Consider the following 17,201-nt stretch of genomic DNA (forward strand, 5'->3'; position numbering starts at 1 on the left):
TTTACATACTCTACCATCTTTAGAGTAGTGGAAAGGTGGAGAGACGTAGTGGCACGCTAAAAAGTAAGATACTTAAAAATGACGCCACTTTGGAAAGACTGTCATCCAATAGCCTTATACGGTGTTAGATATGAACCCAGGGGGGATCATACATTATCTCCCTACGAGATTGTTTGGGCTAGCCCCAAGGCTAGGTCGTTACTATCCTCAGTAGTTACAATTACAATCTGATGTGTTGACTGAGTATGTGATTTCCGTTGTTAAAGAACTAACCAAAGCCTATGCACAGGTGTTCTCTTCCAGACTCAGAGGCAGACACTGGGACACATATCTTGCAGCCTGGGGATTGGGTGTGCGTCAAGAAGTTCCCCAGGAAGCACCCTCTTGAGCCCCGATTTGATGGCCCCTACCAGGTGCTTCTGACTACTGCCACAGCTGTGAAACTAGCCGAAAGACTTACATGGATCCATGCTTCATACTGTAAGAAAGCTTCAGATCCGGGAGACCAGTCTTAGTTGTGCCGAGGACATTATTCTGGTTAGGGCTAGTGAGAGAGGAGGGTGGCAACTGGAGTCCTTAGTCGGAAGAATATGAGGGTATGGTTACCTTCTAGTATAACTCGTCCAATGCTCAAGTAGCCGCATATTCCTTCGACTATTGTACTGTGGTCCCGTGTCTAGGCACAAGATCCCACCGCAGGCCAGATTTAGCTCAGTCCAGCTGGTTATATGACTTATATACCCGGGGAATACAATATGTTTGCGCCACTGATAACGTCTGGGGAGAAGACTGCCGTTATTGGGGATTAGTGGGATGTAACGCAGGAACAGACTAGTCCTATAAACCGCGAAGTGCCTTAAATAAGAAAGATAAGAGCGCGAAATCCCTAATTAGTCGTATAACCCTCCTTGAGAATAATAAGGACAGCAGGTATTGGAAGGCTGAACTTAGTATGTTGCTTGGTTTTAATGCGGTTTTTACACTAACCATGGGAGATCCAAGCCCGGGGGACGGAGGGACTTATAGTCTGGGGACATACCGGTACGGGAGGACAGATCCCTTAGGGAAGTTTAAAATAAGGGATATGGTAGATGCACCCGAATGGAAGCCTTCACTTAGTCCCGTGCCCATAATTAACCCCCTCCGCCGTAAGATAAAGACCTTGACGAACATGATGATCATAGCCGACCCTACCTTTGAGGACACCTTGACAGTAGCGACTGGCTACTCTGACCAGAATCTCTGGTTGGAGTTGATGAGGTACAATGCTAACAGGAGCAACAAGTCTAACTGTTGCGTGTGCGGTAGTGCCCTAAATCTCCCTGTAGATGCTGAAGAGTGGTTTATCAGTCTCTTCACGAACATTTCCGCTAATTACACTGTCCGTGAGAAATGGAAGAAGGAATACTCTATAACTACTTAAGTGTTTTGCACCAGAAAGAGTATTACTGACTACCCTGGAAACTACACCTGCCAGGCAAATAGGCAGGGTGGAGGGAGATTTTTGGGGAACTCGCCAACGGGTATTGCTCCTCCTACGGTACGATAGGAGGGGAATGGACACAGAATTAGGTGCAGTCCTTAGGAGACGTTTACTGTCTTTGTGGAGACATGAGGTTGAGGACCCGCCTGGAGGGTAATTGGACAGGGGAGTGTGCCTTAGTAAAGCCCTTATGCTCCTCCACATCCTGTCAGACAGCATTGAGGATAATGAGGTTACCCCCAATAGTTACTTTATCTCGATCCAACTTAGTCTGTGTTTTGTGGTTATCCCGTCATGTTGGTCTATCCTTGTTTTCCGCATAGGTACGGCGGTTCCTTCCAGTCTTGTCACTAGGTAGTGTAGGGTCAGGGTGAGGCGACCTGGACGTGTTCACCATTAGGACTATCTCCAGGAGGGACATTGGTGTGGGTGAAGTTTAGGGAGTCCCACGCCGTGCGTACCTGTGCACGCTACTAGTATTGTAACATTATACTAGAGCGAGAAGAGAGACCCCTGGTGGTAGTTTTGATCTACACGTGTACATTGACGTCATAGGACAGCCAAGGGGGGTACCTGACGAGTTTTAAAAATTAGAGACCAAGTTAAAACTAGATTCGAGTCCATTTTCCTGATCATTATGGTAAATAAACGTTGACTGGATTAATTATGTTTATTATAATTGGCAGTGGTTTCTAAATTATACTAGAGATGCCTTATAGGGACGAGTCGACCAATAGGACCTACCTCGACTATGACTTTTAAAATAGAATGACCTTAGATATGACTTTAGCTAAAAAGGGGAGTGTCTGTAAGATGATAGTGGAGACTTGTTGTACCTACACCCTAGACGACATGTGACCCGCAGGTAAAGACGCAGTTGCCATTAAGAAGCTGACCGCACTAACTAAAAAGAGCTAACTTTTGGGACCAGCACTCGCCATGGATGAGCGGGTGGTAAAGGATCCTGGCACAGACGGGCGTCGCTGTTGTATGTGAACTGATTATCTTTTCTGTTCTAGTCTGCTGTGTTATCCCCTGTGTCAGAGAGACCTGTGAAACTGATGCTGGAAAAGCCGCTCCCACCATGAGTTTGCTGAATGCATCCCCAGAAGGAGTGGACAAGTCCTACACCCCCTTGAAGACTCTAAAACGAACCTTCAACGCGCTCCAGTTATAGGCTCATGCGCAGAGAACTGTGAAAATCAGATTGAGAGTTAGAGGATAGACATTTTAAGGGGGGATTGTGATAGACATGATGATTGCTGGTATAAAATGTCTATCGATTTGCACTAGACGTATTATGTGTGTTTTGTGACTTCAGCCTAATGTGGAACTCTGCTGCATAAGGAAAGAGTTAAATCACAGTGTTATGTTATTGCTTATGTGTTCATCTTGAGTGTTTTCCCAGTCCTCCCCATCCCCCACACAGAATCTTCTTGAACAAAGAGATATGTACTTCCAGTTTCAGTTTTGAGCACGTTTGTGAGACAAAGACTTGCTTATACATTGGACTTGAGAGAAGGTGGGCAGGAAGGAGGGGGGATTCTATATGATCCGACAAATGAGAATCATATATGTTACTGATGTAACCTGTTAAACGCCCATAAAGGGCAGGTGTTATCCTTCTCAATAAAAGGCCCTGTCTGGCTGTTTCTGGGCAGAGAGCCATTTTGGATATGAGGCTGATAGCTTGTGTCTAATTTGCTCCACGATGTGTGCACACGATACAATTCGGAAGCTACAAAATACCCCAAAACCTACTGGAGAAAACTATAATCCAGAACAACACAATTAGAGAGGGAAAGGCTAAATTATCTGTGGCAAAACATTTTTGTGCTCAGGGACACAGCAAAGAGCAGATGAGAGTTATCATAATGAAAGGCAATTTCAAGTCACAGCATCACAGAAGAATTTGGGAGTACAAATTTATGGCCATGTTTGATACCCTCAAGAATGAAATGAACCTCAGCCCAGGATTATTGCAGAAGTGGAAAATATGAAAGGTCTGAAGGAAGCCAAGAGGGATGTCCTCTTCCCAATAATTTTTTATTTCTTTTTAAACTTTATAAAAATTCAGAACTTGACTTGTAAGAATGTTGCCATCCAATAGGCGGTGCTGCATCTCCTTCCATGTGCATGTTAAAGGAGAGATAAGACACATTGTAAAACGGTCACATTCCTGAGCTTAGTGAACTGAACAATCATTTAAGTCTCAGCTCAGTTTGTCTGTTGCTTTAAATTTTGAGTGCAAAACAGTCTCAAATTTCTTTGTGTGAACATTTGTATTTCAATTAAGAAGGTGTCCTCTCTGCATTTGTATATTATATATGTGCCCCATCCAAGCCAGTTTCATTTAAGCCTGATGAAGGATCGATAGAAGATCCGAAAGCTTGCTGTAGCATCATGTATTTTTGTTAGCCATTAAAAGGTATCATATCTACAAGATTACTTGGTTTCTCTCACTGAGAACAATCACACTTTGATCTACTGGCTAAGGCCAGCTGCACACAGCCGTGACGGGCTCCGCCGCGAAATTCCGCGGCGGAGCCCGTCACGGCGCCTCCCAAACTTACCTGCGGATCCAGCGTCCTCGCTCCCGCATGACGCTTCGGCGTGACGCGCTGCAGCGTCATGTGACACGCCGGGCACGTCACATGACATGACCACCGCGTGCTACAGTGGAAGATAGCGTGAACGCCGTCCGCGCGTACACCCGCGGCAAATGGAGCATGCCGCGGGTGAGGTCGGGTGATTTCACGGTGTGGAATTCCGCGGTGGAATTCCGCACCGTGAGCCCTGAGCCATTAGGTTCAATTGAATCTAATAGCTGCGGGCAACGCAGCGGATTTCCGCCGCAAATTACGCGGCGGAAATCCGTCCGTGTGCAGCTGACCTAATACAGTACCAACCCACTTTTTTTTGGTAAAAAGGAGAACATCTTAATGGAAGGTTCCTTCAATGCAATTGAATGGGAGACCTTTGTTATCTGAAAGCAGTCCACTAGGGGTGCTTTCACACCGGTAGAATTAGCCTGCACCACAAGCCGTGGTAATTTCTGCACTAAAATCCACATGACTCCATGTGGATTTTGATGCAGAATTGAAAATGCCCCAGTTCTGTCTGCATTTCTGAGACGTATAAGTTTCGGGTCAAAATTTGCAGCAGCGGATTAAGGTGTATCCTGTGAAAGCATCCTTAGGCTTCCTTCCCATGAGCGTATATCAGATATACGCTGTGATCTGATGCATTGGATTCCAATGCATCAGATCAGATAGCTGTATTCCTGAGACGTAAAAGCGCCCGGCCAGACCAATATAGCGCCGGGCGCTTTTACATCAGGCCCAAAAGATAGTCCTGGAACTATCTTTTGGGCCGGAATACATCGGCCGCTGCATGGGATTCTATGGGAGCCTTTGACAGTAGCCGGTGGTGGGAGGGAGTTTAGCAGTGTGGCAGCGGAGCCAAGCCACGCCCCACCTGTTCCCATTGCTGGCTGTGGTCAAGGGGCGGGACTCTCCAACCCTTGACCACAGCCAGCAATGGGAAGAAGCAGGGCGGGGCTTAGATCCACCCCCTTCCACTCCCTCCCATTACAAAGAATGAGTGGGGAGGAGAGCAGAGGTGAGCCTGCAAGGGGGAGGGAAGGGAAAGGGATGACGGCATGTTGAGCTCGGCGTATATGCGCCGGGACCCATGCTGTGTGAATGGGCATGCAAACGTTAGATTTGTGTGCCTGTTCACGAGCTTTTACGCCCCAAATGGTAGTGTTTATCGACCGGCTGTAAAAATGACGGCTGATGTACGCTCGTGGGAATAAAGCCTTACATGTATACATTTTTCTCTTGCTTCTTTCTTTAACTCATCACTGCAAAATTAATCTATTTTGTAAATTGACATTTGGAATACAATGGTGGTGGATGGGGCTACTCTGCAATGCCTTATACAATTTGTGGATAATGTGTTTCTAATCCTGAACAACCCCATTCATGATGGCCAATGATGGCAATGCAGGAAATGACAAGGTAGAAGCAAAGCAATGTGTCTTTATGTGGCTCACTTATCTTGTGACAATCTGATAAATTTACCAAATGCACGTTTATATGCAGTCTTCAGTACACAACTTACCCAAGAGCAGTAAGTTCCCAAATCCAGGTCTCAGGGAAATATGTTCTAACTTTTTCACTTTCTTCTGGCTCTGATGTCGATACGTCCTCTATTGCTGATGTTGGTCTTCTTGCTAGTACAGGAGTTTGGCCTGGAGGTCCTGGAAGGCTCCTTTCTTAGAAATAAATACACACAAACATTAAAAAAAAAGAAAAACTAAAGATGTTATATTACATTCTACAGATCACCATATTAAAAAGGAGAGTAATAAAGGTAAAAACAAATCTTAGTTGGGACTGCTGTGTTAAGAAGATTGTGTCAAGGGGCTGGGGTCCGGGTAACTGGGAGTCCCTGAACTACCCGCAACCCCTGTCCCTACCTACTTGCCCCCCTAGGCTAGGCCCTAGTGTGACAATTGGGCGACAGTCCCTAGACTTACTAGGGATGCGGGGCAGGAGTCAGACTCACAGACAAATACAGGAAACAAACAAACACAAAGGCAGGTCAGGCAATCCGTCGGCAACAGGAGAAGGTGAGGTATAAGGGATCAGTTGAAGGCAAAGTCAGGTGCAAAGCAAGCAAGTCACAGCAGGACATCAAATACAGGAAACGCTGGAGACCAAACATACACTGGCAATGACAGAGGAAACTGAGCAGTTTAAATGCTGTCAGAACTCCCGCCCCAGCAGCTGATTGGGGCGGGGAGCCTGACAGCAGCAGGACCCAATCACAGGACGCTGGGAGTGAACAGCCCCCGGCGCCTGTTAAAGACAGGCAGTGACAGAAGAACACGCCCATGTGTCATGGCAACGGAGGCGCGGGGCGGTAACCCGCCGCGTCCCTAGCAACCCGGCTAACTAGGCGCACGCCCCCCCATCCCGCGCACTGGAGCACCATGAGCTGAAGAGGCAAAGGACTGTAACAAGGCCTCACACCCACAGCAATAACTGATATGTCCTTTGAGATATGGTGCACTTATTTTTACAGTGTTGTCTAGTCTTATGTCATTAAAGCTTAAAGTGCCACTATCACACAAATTACGTACAGGAATCTTATCTTATGGATTCCCATCAGCAGCTTTAAGTGTGCCGAGAATCAGCTGCTTTCCATGAGATGGTTGTTTTAGCGGCACTGATAAATTGGAGAAGAGCCGCTGACTGACAGGTCTCTTCTCCTCCAGTTTCACCCGCACCTTCTTTTTACAGGATCAGTGGAAGCAGCGATCAGCACCCCCAGATTCTTGAGTACTGCAATTAAAGTGCCACCTGCGGCTAAAATAAAATGTCTTTCTATACAACATATCTGCTTGCTGGCAGCAATTGAAAACACTCTTTCTTGTTTAACTTCAGTGACTGAGAGTCCATAATAATGTCTTACTGCCTTAACATAACTGTGGGACAGGACAAATCAAGTTTCTCTTAAGGACGCTAATACATTGTAACAGACTGTTGATATGTGAGCAAGAATAGGCCAGAATGAGTTTGCAGTGGCTGATCAAGTTTAAATAACATACTGATCAGTGAAAGTAAATACATAACATCAACAGAAATGGATTCTTCATTCGTCCTCCTATTTAGGCTTTATAGGAAAGGATTGCTATAACTAACTTACCAGCATTTGCTGAAAATAGCACATGATGTCTTGTAGGGTAATCGGGACATATGAGAGGCTTCTTTATATCCGCACTTGTTACTATTTTTAAACGCAGGGCCTATGAGAAAATGCAAAGTCAAATATGATTATGTCATAGTCATAGCATATAAGGCCGAAAAAAAACATATGTCCATCCAGTTCAGCTTATTAACCCCCAATGTTGATCTATTCCTTTTACATGAGCCATAAACCAACTCCCCACCTTCTTACTTGCTAAAATATATATTGTAGTTCCTCAGGAAAGTCCTGTTCAGGTTCCCGCAACCTCATAGCAATGGGCAATGAAACTAACCAGGACCGAGCTCTCTCTTTCCAAACGGACCATCGCAGCTGCATGAAATGCCTACATGGTACACAGGGCCTTGGAATTTGCAATGTAAGCACATATACGGGCATTTATCTATAGCGTATTCTGATATGCATTTTGGTGCATTGCTGCATATGTATTTTCTTGGTTGAAAGCCACCTAAACTCTACAATTGTACTGTAGCATTATTCACAAATGACTAAGCGCAATTATGCAACACATCTAATATTATTCTAATGCCTTATTAAGATGGTTGTTTTTTACGCGTTGTCCATGTGTTTCACAGACAGCAGATCAACCCATCATAGCATGTGGGGCTATTCAAATGAGCAAGTTTTATGAGGGTGTCATTTAAATCAGAGGTCCCCAACTCCAGTCCTCAGGGACCACCAACAGGTCATGTTTTCAGGATATCCTATAGTAAAAACACCTGTGGCAATGTCTAAGGCACTGACAATAATTACATAACCTGTGCAACACTGAGGAAATCCTGAAAACATGATCTGTTTGTGGTCCCTGAGGACTGGAGTTGTGGACCTCTGATTTAAATGACCCAATCAGGACTGAGATGTCCTGAATGGCTCTCCAGTGATGAGATTGCCAGGTGCTGTTTAGAGGTCATGGCAGCCTAGGGCCTTCTGTAGGCTCCCATGCCTGCCATAATTGTTTGCCTGTTGAGACTTGCCTGTGGCATATCCTAATAGAACTCCTATCCAAATACAGTATAGTGCTATACTGTGGTATTGCAATACATTGTATACGTGATCCCTATGGGAACTTTAAAGGAAAATAGTAAAATGAAGATTTTTTAGTTATTACAAAAAAAATGTATAAAAAAACCTTTTCCAAGTCATTACATCAAAAGATAATGAAAAAAAGTTAAAATTGGTACAGCTGCATCCGTAAAAGACCAGTTTATTAAAATATCACATTGACAGCTGTGACAGGGGATTCTTTACTCTCCGCGAGGAATATTTACACGGCAACTGCTGAGAGGTGGGTGTGTATATTATATATTTATTTTTTTTACACAAACCAGGGACAATTTTCAGGGAAGGGCTTATATTTCAAGCCCTTCCCTGAAAATCACTACAGGGGTTTCCGGCAGCCCACTGTTTTCAATGGGCACGAACCTGCATTCACGCGTATTTGTGCACGTCATTTTTGTGGCAAATCCCCAATGTTTTTAGTTGTTTTGACCTTCCTTTAGGATGTGTATAATGATACTTCAGGTAATTTTGTGTTAAGTCCATTATATGCCTTACCTTGAACAAGCTGTATACATCCACATTTTCATTTCTAGGAAACCATGGCCTTAATATGCTTCTTCTTGGCCTATTAGAGATTTCAGGGAGGAAAGGACTATATGAACATGTATCTTCCTGTTCTTGGACACGATAATCATACCATCCAAAATCAGTGGAGGGGAAGAGGTCAAAAACCTTGTTAAAAAAAACAAAACATTAAAACAGAGACAGTAAAAGAGTTGTACATGCCTATGATACTCCATCGTATATATGGTCTATAAATCTATATAGAAGGCTGAATTATTAATTAGCATGCTTACTTTTGCTATATGCTGATACATAAATAAATATGTTGAGAACTGTTGAACAATTGATTGTATGGAATTTGAAGTTAGTACCTCAATAACATAGTCCAACGTATACATATATATATATTTTCTGTTACTTTTGTTATGTTTGAAAAATTCTATAAAAATAAATATAATAAAAACCTTGTTAAAAATGTAAGATGTTTTAACATTACTAACATTCCCCATAAAATATTTACTGTATCTCTCTACAGATTATGCTCTATTACATTGTCTTAACAATGAGTGGAAGTACAGTAGTCTATATATCCATAAAGTCATTCAATTGAGTGGACCTGAGCTGCAATATCAGACAGAATGCATAGACAGGACTGGCGCTGTTTCTAAAAAATATTTTTATTTCTAATTTCATGCAACCCCTTTAAAATAAGTGATTATGATAAAAGTCCAGTTTTTTCTGTCCATAGAAGTGTATGGTAGAGTGCAAGGAAATAGAAAAAAAACATAAAATCAGGGCAGGAAACTGCATTTTGACTCATCAAGAGATTTTCCAAGAGGCTTCTGGAGGGATCCCCCAGTTGTTCACTAGCATGTGCTGCGTTAATGACATGGTTAATACCAGGGATAGGCATGACACTCGACTTTCACTCCAAAGAAGTTAATAATTGGGGGCAAATATACAGTATATCTTAGAAAATAGGAAAGTGCATTATCATTGATCAGGACATGTTTGTGAAGGTTTCATTGATTACTTCATATTATTGGTATGGTCTCCTTTAAATAGTTTTCTTCATGTACTTCTGCTTCTTAAATAAAAACTGTCTCTAAGGCTGGGTTCACACAGGGCGGATATGCCGCAGCAGATCTGTCCGCGGACGCTAATCTCGGGATTAGCCAGCCATGGGGATGAGATTTCTCAGAAATCTTGTCCACACGGGACGGCTAATCCGCTGCGGTAAATCTGGTTGAAACCGCTGCTGCGGCAGCCACGGTTTCTAAAGCAGCAGCATGTCTGTTTATCTTTTCTTTTTTGTTTATTTACGTTGCGGCCGCGCTCTCCTCTATGGGAGCGCCGGCCGCAATGGAAAAGCAAGCCGCCGGGCCGCTTCGAAGCCTCCGCGGCTGTTCTCTTGGCGGAAATCTCGCAGTTTTTGCTGCGGCCAAACCGCGAAATTTCCAACGGGAATACGCCCCGTGTGAACCCAGCCTTAAGTCTACATTTGAGGAACCTTAAGGCTGGGTTCACACAGGGCGGATTTGCCGCGGTTTTGCCGCAGCAGATCCACCCGCGGCAAAACCGCCCGCTGCCGCTAATCTCAGGATTAGCCAGCCATGTGGATGAGATTTCTCAGAAATCTCGTCCACACGGGACGGCTAATCCGCTGCGGTAAGTCTGGTTGAAACCGCGGCTGCCGCAGCTTCAAGAGAAGCAGCATGTCTGTTTATCTTTTCTTTTTTGTTTATTTATGTCGCGGCCGCGCTCTCCTCTAAGGGAGCGCCGGCCGCAGCGGAAAAGCAAGTGGCCGGGCCACTTCGAAGCCGCCGCGGCTTAAACCGCGGTAGTTCTCCCGGCGGAAATCTCGCGGTTTTTGCTGCGGCCAAACCGCGAGATTTCCGACGGGAATACGCCCCGTGTGAACCCAGCCTAAAGCTGTTTTGTCACCTACATACATTATGCTGCCCTATATAAGGATAACCTAATACAGCGATAGGTCCACTCTCCTATTAGCACAAACAGCACTTAAAATATTGTGCAATTTGTCCAATGGGAGCAAGGAAGAAATACAGTCAAATCATAATTGAGAGTCTACTATATATATATATATATATGAGGTGAGCAGACCTCCCACCTATTTCGAACTGTCTCTGCAGTAATTGATGGCTAGTTGAAGATGTGAAAGGGAGTCTTCCCTCATGAGTCCTCTGTATTTCTTCACTGCTTTTAGCTAAATAGCACAATTTTCGTGCCGTTTGGGATAACAGGAAAGTGAACCTATTTGTGTGTCCACATGAAACATAATGTCTGCATAGGATCTTCCAATCTGGATTTTGCTGTGGATCTGTGTAATCAAAATTCATAACAAATCCCTGTCAAAATCCTCATGTAATATACACAGTTTTCTGTGGCTTTATCATTGATTTTACACCCTTATTTAAAGGGGTGAAATCCATAGTGAAGATCCGCAGCATAAATTGAAATGCTGTGAATTTGAAAAATTGACCCATAGGATGAATTTATAAGTTTGATTTTTTTTCTGCAGCATGTGGAGATTTCTGGAAATCTCATCTGCTTTCCTTATACTGTAATACACTACGCGTTTTTTGCATGCAATTCAGTGCTGGGAAATATACAGTGTATACACCACATTTGAATGTACCCTAATAATTAGGCAATCCATATCACACTGACATAAAGTTTTGATAATATTATTTGTAGGACAGCAAGTGTGATTATGACTCACTTTATCAGCAGTCAGCTCTTTCTCTGGTTTCATCAGTACCACACTCTTATCCACCACCCGCAGACCACAGAGAGACCCAGGAGCAGCCTGGACCTGGAGAGACACATCTGATCCTGGAAGAACCTCATTGGGAGAAAATCTAGCTGATACCTGGAAAAAAGTTATAGTTTAATAAGGAAATCGAAATGAATAGAATCACCAGTGACTCTCCAGGTATTTGACAGTACTCGTCTTGAACTTTCGTACTTAGGGGCTTAGCTACTGTTCAAAATACAACAGTTTTCTGACACAAATTATGTTGAAAGAAAAAAAACTGTCTTGCATGCTTTGTGCCACATTTATGATGTGTTTTTAGACACTTTTAGATATTTTTCCGACTGGTCTGGAAAAGGAAGGAGGGCCTAAATTGTGCCCAATTGCAGCTTTTTGCACCAACATTTTGGTGCAATTTTTGTGATAAACTAACCTAAACTTAAGGTTCATTTACATGGAGCGATGATCGCTCAAAAATCATTCAAACGACAGTTTGAGTGACACCTTTGATCGATCATTTTGCATAAACTATTAAGTAGCTACTCAGCTACTTAGTAGCCTACTAGCATGCAAATTAAGCCTTTAGCTGAATGTAGTCAATAGCTGGGGGGCTCTTATCTGCATTAATCTCCTTTGTTCTCCCGACAGGTTAAATAGCTAAAACAATAAGCACTACCTGCACAGAAGTCAGCGTGAGGTCCTGATAAGACCACAGGATGATTTTTAGGGTGGCTTGAATTTAACCATCAACTAGCAGTGCACAAAAAGTGCACGATGGCCGTGCGTTTAGACGTAACGATTAACTCTCAAACGATCGCTTTTGAGCGGACATCGCTCCATGTAAATGGGTCTTTAGATTACACAGTTTTAAAATTCAACAGATTTATTATTCAGCAGTGCCATGATAGATCTGGCTCACTATAAGATTGTCTAGCTTTTAGCCACAATTAATAAATAAGCCCCTTAGTGTCCAGATCCTGACTCTATCTTCCTGTTCCTTTCTGCAGAATGGAAAGGGTGGGCAGCCATTAAATATTGATTTGACCAACCTATGCCTGCATGCTTCATAGTGAAGAATTGAATGAGGTATCAAAACAATAAATGAGAGAATTTGGGACTAGACCATTGGAAAGTGTCAAGTGTAGGTCAGCATCTGTCATTATGACTCTTGCTACAGTAGTGCCAACAATTAGTGCAATCCTACTGTAAAAAGATAACATGAGTGGATGTGGATGTCATACTTTTACCTTGGCAACCAGATCACCATTTCTGGTGCTGTATTCCCTACTGTTGAGTGTAGATTTTTCTTTGAGATGCAGCTGAACATAATGTAACATATTATTTTGACAGCAGATATAGAGTCTGAAAGGGCTTTTCTGGACAAATATTATAGATGATCTATCCTCAGGATAGATCATCAAAAGTTAATCGACTGGGGAGCACCTCTTGGGATCCTGGCTGATCAGCTGATTGCTGTATGCACCACAGCACACAGGGGTATAGGGTGGAAAACGTTATATTTGACCCCCTTGTAGTGGCCAACTCTGGTAATTGCAGGTGCAGCTCTCATTAAAATCAGTGAGAGCTGAGTGTACAATTATGAGCTCCGGACGGTACACAGGGTTTTGAGCATCAGCTTCTGATCCATACCCAGTGTGTTGTAGCACCTGCAACAGGTGCTTAATCAACTGATCAGCGGGGTCCTAAGCAATGGACCCCAGCTGATCAACTACTGATGATCTATCCTGAGCAAAGGGAAAGGTCATCAAGAGTATTTGCCTGGAAAAGCCCTATAATTGCTTCTGTGGCATAGTATTCTAAAATATTCAGCTGCAATGTCAGGGCAGCCTTCTAATATAATGCTATTTATCTATTTTTCATTAACAAATATTTTTTAGGGAATTTCAATAAACAAATGCTTTGTCCAGACTGATCATCTATAATAGCTCCATTTGTGCATGCTGCGTTATATCGGCCAGGAAAATGCCAGACAGCCAAAAGGAAAACAAATAGACCTCATTATAAGCAATGGGGTCCAATCAGGGCTGCTCAGTTCCATCATAAGATGAATCTGTTTGGGGAGCAAATTCCATTTTCCTGCTCCCATAATGGTGCAGGAAAAAAGAACCCACAAGAGTAATGACAACATAGCCTGATTCATCAAGCTTCATGGAGATAATCCCTGTTCATATGCTGTACAGATGTAGAAGTGCTAACACACTTCACCACTTCAACCCACTGCGCGGTGGTGCGCCAACCCACTGCGCGGTGGTGCGCCAACCCACTGCGCGGTGGTGCGCCAACCCACTGCGCGGTGGTGCGCCAACCCACTGCGCGGTGGTGCGCCAACACACTGCGCGGTGGTGCGCCAACACACTGCGCGGTGGTGCGCCAACACACTTCACGATGGAGATAGCAGGGTGTGGCTATGCTATTTGCATAGCACAGCTGGACATTCAAAGCGAGCCAGCCTTTGGTAAATTCGTCCCTGTAAACTTAGGCCAGGAAGTTGCGAAAATATTAAGATGCGTTACACTAGCTATTTAAGTGGTTAATACATCTTCATACGAAGCTCGTAGACACATTGTGTTCTTTGAAAGCAGTAGGGGTATGAGCATTTCCTGGAGTACATATACAGTCATTATATCTAAATTTTTGTACTTCTTATCAAATAATAATGTATATTATTATATCATATTACATATTATCAAACATTTTATACTGATGTGATCTTTTTAACACTGCAGAGGGGTAACGTAGGGCGTTGTCCAATTATGATAGGTTTATTATAGACTCCTTTGTTCTAGTTTTTGTAATAGAAACTCTAGTGACTGAGCTTTTTTGAGAAGGGGTCTGGAATAGAGATGAGCGAGTTTACTCGCTAAAGGCAATGCTCGAGCGAGCATTGCCTTTAGCGAGTATCTCCTCCGCTCAAGACTGAAGGTTCGGGTGCCGGCGCGGGGGAGCGGTGAGTAGCGGCTGTCAGCAGGAGGGAGCGGAGGGGAGAGAGGGAGAGAGAGATCTCCCCTACGTTCCGCCCCGCTCTCCCCCGCAGCTCCATGCCCGCTGGCGGCACCCGAACCTTCCGTCTAGAGCGGGGGAGATACTCGCTAAAGGCAATGCTCGCTCGAGCAATTGCCTTTAGCGAGTATAGTCACTCATCTTTAGTCTGGAACATTGAATTTCTCCAGGTTGTGTTCTTCCCCAATGCACCGTAAAGACAAATGGGCATGCTTGATTGATGAGGCTTCAATACCCCCTCAGTATTACCTAAATCAAGAGATTACTCGAACAAAGTCTACAGATACGCCAAATTTATCACAGTGGCTCATGGTGTTACATATTGATACATTTTGTTCAGCTTTAGACACTTTCATCTAACTTTACACCATCTACTGATTGGCTTACTTTGTGTCAGTCTTTTATGCCAAACGTTTGCTGCAACTTGGTGCATGGTGTTGCATTTCAAACCACGCCACTTTCACCAAAGTCACGTCTATACTAGGTACACCAAGCCCAATTTTCAAGCAAGAAGCAAAAATGCTTAATACACATAAATTTGGTGCAAGACATGTATACCAGTTCTTTGGCACAAATTGAGCCAGAAATCTCCAAAAATCTCCTTCATTATAGTTACAATTTAGAATAGAATGCAACTTACTTTATTCTTGAAACATTTAAACACGGTGAATTTTGCAGAATCTGCTAACATTTCTCCATTAGGCAGGAAGATGTATACAAGGGCATGTAGAATCTTAGAATTGCCTTCACTGATAGGGAGGTTCAGAGTGATTTTTCCATGAATATCTGTGATAGAAAAAAACCCTGTTATTTATTGGACATTTTTAACTAAACAAATCAGTCACAGTCCTGTTTCTGTGTAGAATTCCACCTCAGCAATGTAGAATCATCTCCCTGAGGCCCTTGTGCTCATGTTATATAGATCCAGAACCTGTAGACACCCAGTACTGACACTACTGAGGTATATTAACATCTAAGGGAGACTGTGTCACCATATGCACATATTGTACTATTGAATATATGGCTATATCTCCTGGATCTCTGTCTGGTCTTAGCAACTGGGAAATCTCCTACTATTAGTCGGCCCCTCTGTGTTACCTTGGTTCTGATTGGCAGAGGAGAGGTTGAACCAGAAGATGCTAGAAGCCTCTGGAAATGGAGCTAATATAAGATTCTGCCCTTCCTGTTAGGGTCAGTGTAGTAGTGACTTCAGTGTACAGTGTAGAGTTGGAGCAGAGACTGTAGTGAATTATCTGTACAGTCAGCATACAGCACCCAACATTGCAGGATTGACAGCCTGCAAAGGCCCTACGATGGAACCTCAGCCCTGCTCTCCCTGAAAGGATGACACTCGCAACCAGGCGGAACTAACACATTAAATGCACAAACTCACTTACCACACAACCTTGCATGCTAAAACAGATGGTAAAGCTGAATATAAAAGCAAGGGATTAGTTCATACATTGGCCAATGAACTTAAGTTGCAAGGCCCCGACAAGGCTCCTCGTGTCTTGTAGTCCCTACTCTAGCAAGACACTAAACAGGCAGCACAGGACACCACACACAGCAAGCTGCAAGCTCACCAGACACTGCTCACACAGCAAGCTGCAAGCTGACCAGATACTACTCACACAGCAGACAAGACTGAGGAAATACAGCTTCCTCATTGCAGAGGGGCTGGGGTATATATCTACACCCAGACCCAGGGGATTGGCTGAGCTGAACAACCACACCCAGCCAGCTCAATTGACCCTCACCTGTGCAGGTGTGCTCCTGGAACCCTGTAGAACAACAAACTCCAGCAGCACAACCTAACATGCTGTTTCCACAAGTTCCCGTCGTCTTACTTCTTTGTCCTGTACTGAATACCTCGGTCACCTAACATAATACTTTCCATGGTGTCTGGATGCTGCACACCCATAGCATACTAGGGCGGCTCTCACACTGGACTCTTTTTACGCGATTAGTGTGGCATCCGAAACACCACGCTAACCATGGTACAATGCCGCCATTGATTTCAATAGGGCCTCACGATTTTCGACTGTCTGCTCTATTTTTGCGCGTTTTAGCACTTTTTAACGCACCTCATCACCCATCACAGTGATGGGGTGCATAAAAAAACGCTATAACAGATTCTAAAATGCTGCGCGGAATCGCTGTAAAATGCTTCGGTTTCTGACCGCATGTGTTAGAGCGTCCTTAGGACCAATGTCCACGGGCGGATTTGATTTGCGGAACCTGCGCAGGAGATCCACAAATCAAGCCGCCCATAGGGAGACATGAGGGCCCACAGCTGAATTTAAGCATGTGGGTTTGTTTTGAAGACCTTTTTGTCCAAAAAAGAAATAGCAGCATGCTCCATTTTCTGAGGATCCCACACGGACGGCTTCCGTTGAATTGTGGTGTACAAAAGCTGTAGTTTTGGTGCTTAAATGCTGTATTCTGGCTTTAGGGGGCATGACTATGTACAGCCAATCAAATTTACTATAATCTATGCCAGAACTAGTGTTGATTATACCAAAAACCTATTCCAGCTCCTGTAGGTTTTCATCTGGAACACAGAGGTGTGACCAGATGAAACAA

At 43.8% G+C, this 17,201-nt stretch overlaps 2 protein-coding genes across 2 annotated transcripts in view; both read right to left on the minus strand.

Annotated features, from left to right (window-relative positions):
• The window catches only part of LOC136626155 (alpha-2-macroglobulin-like), a 305,765-nt gene that overhangs the window by 250,053 nt on the left and 38,511 nt on the right, over positions 1-17,201 (minus strand). The gene's annotated exons all lie outside the window — the stretch shown is intronic.
• LOC136624977 (alpha-2-macroglobulin-like) overlaps positions 1-17,201 on the minus strand; it is a 103,524-nt gene that overhangs the window by 52,290 nt on the left and 34,033 nt on the right. Inside the window, exons 14-18 of the mRNA XM_066598906.1 lie at positions 15,259-15,404; positions 11,565-11,714; positions 8,813-8,989; positions 7,199-7,298; positions 5,609-5,762 (exon numbers count right to left, since the gene is read on the minus strand). Of these exons, the coding sequence (XP_066455003.1) occupies positions 5,609-5,762; positions 7,199-7,298; positions 8,813-8,989; positions 11,565-11,714; positions 15,259-15,404 (727 nt within the window). The remainder of the gene's footprint in view (positions 1-5,608; positions 5,763-7,198; positions 7,299-8,812; positions 8,990-11,564; positions 11,715-15,258; positions 15,405-17,201) is intronic.

The sequence above is a fragment of the Eleutherodactylus coqui genome, chromosome 4 (genome assembly GCF_035609145.1).
Source record: "Eleutherodactylus coqui strain aEleCoq1 chromosome 4, aEleCoq1.hap1, whole genome shotgun sequence".
NCBI classification, from domain to species: domain Eukaryota; kingdom Metazoa; phylum Chordata; class Amphibia; order Anura; family Eleutherodactylidae; genus Eleutherodactylus; species Eleutherodactylus coqui.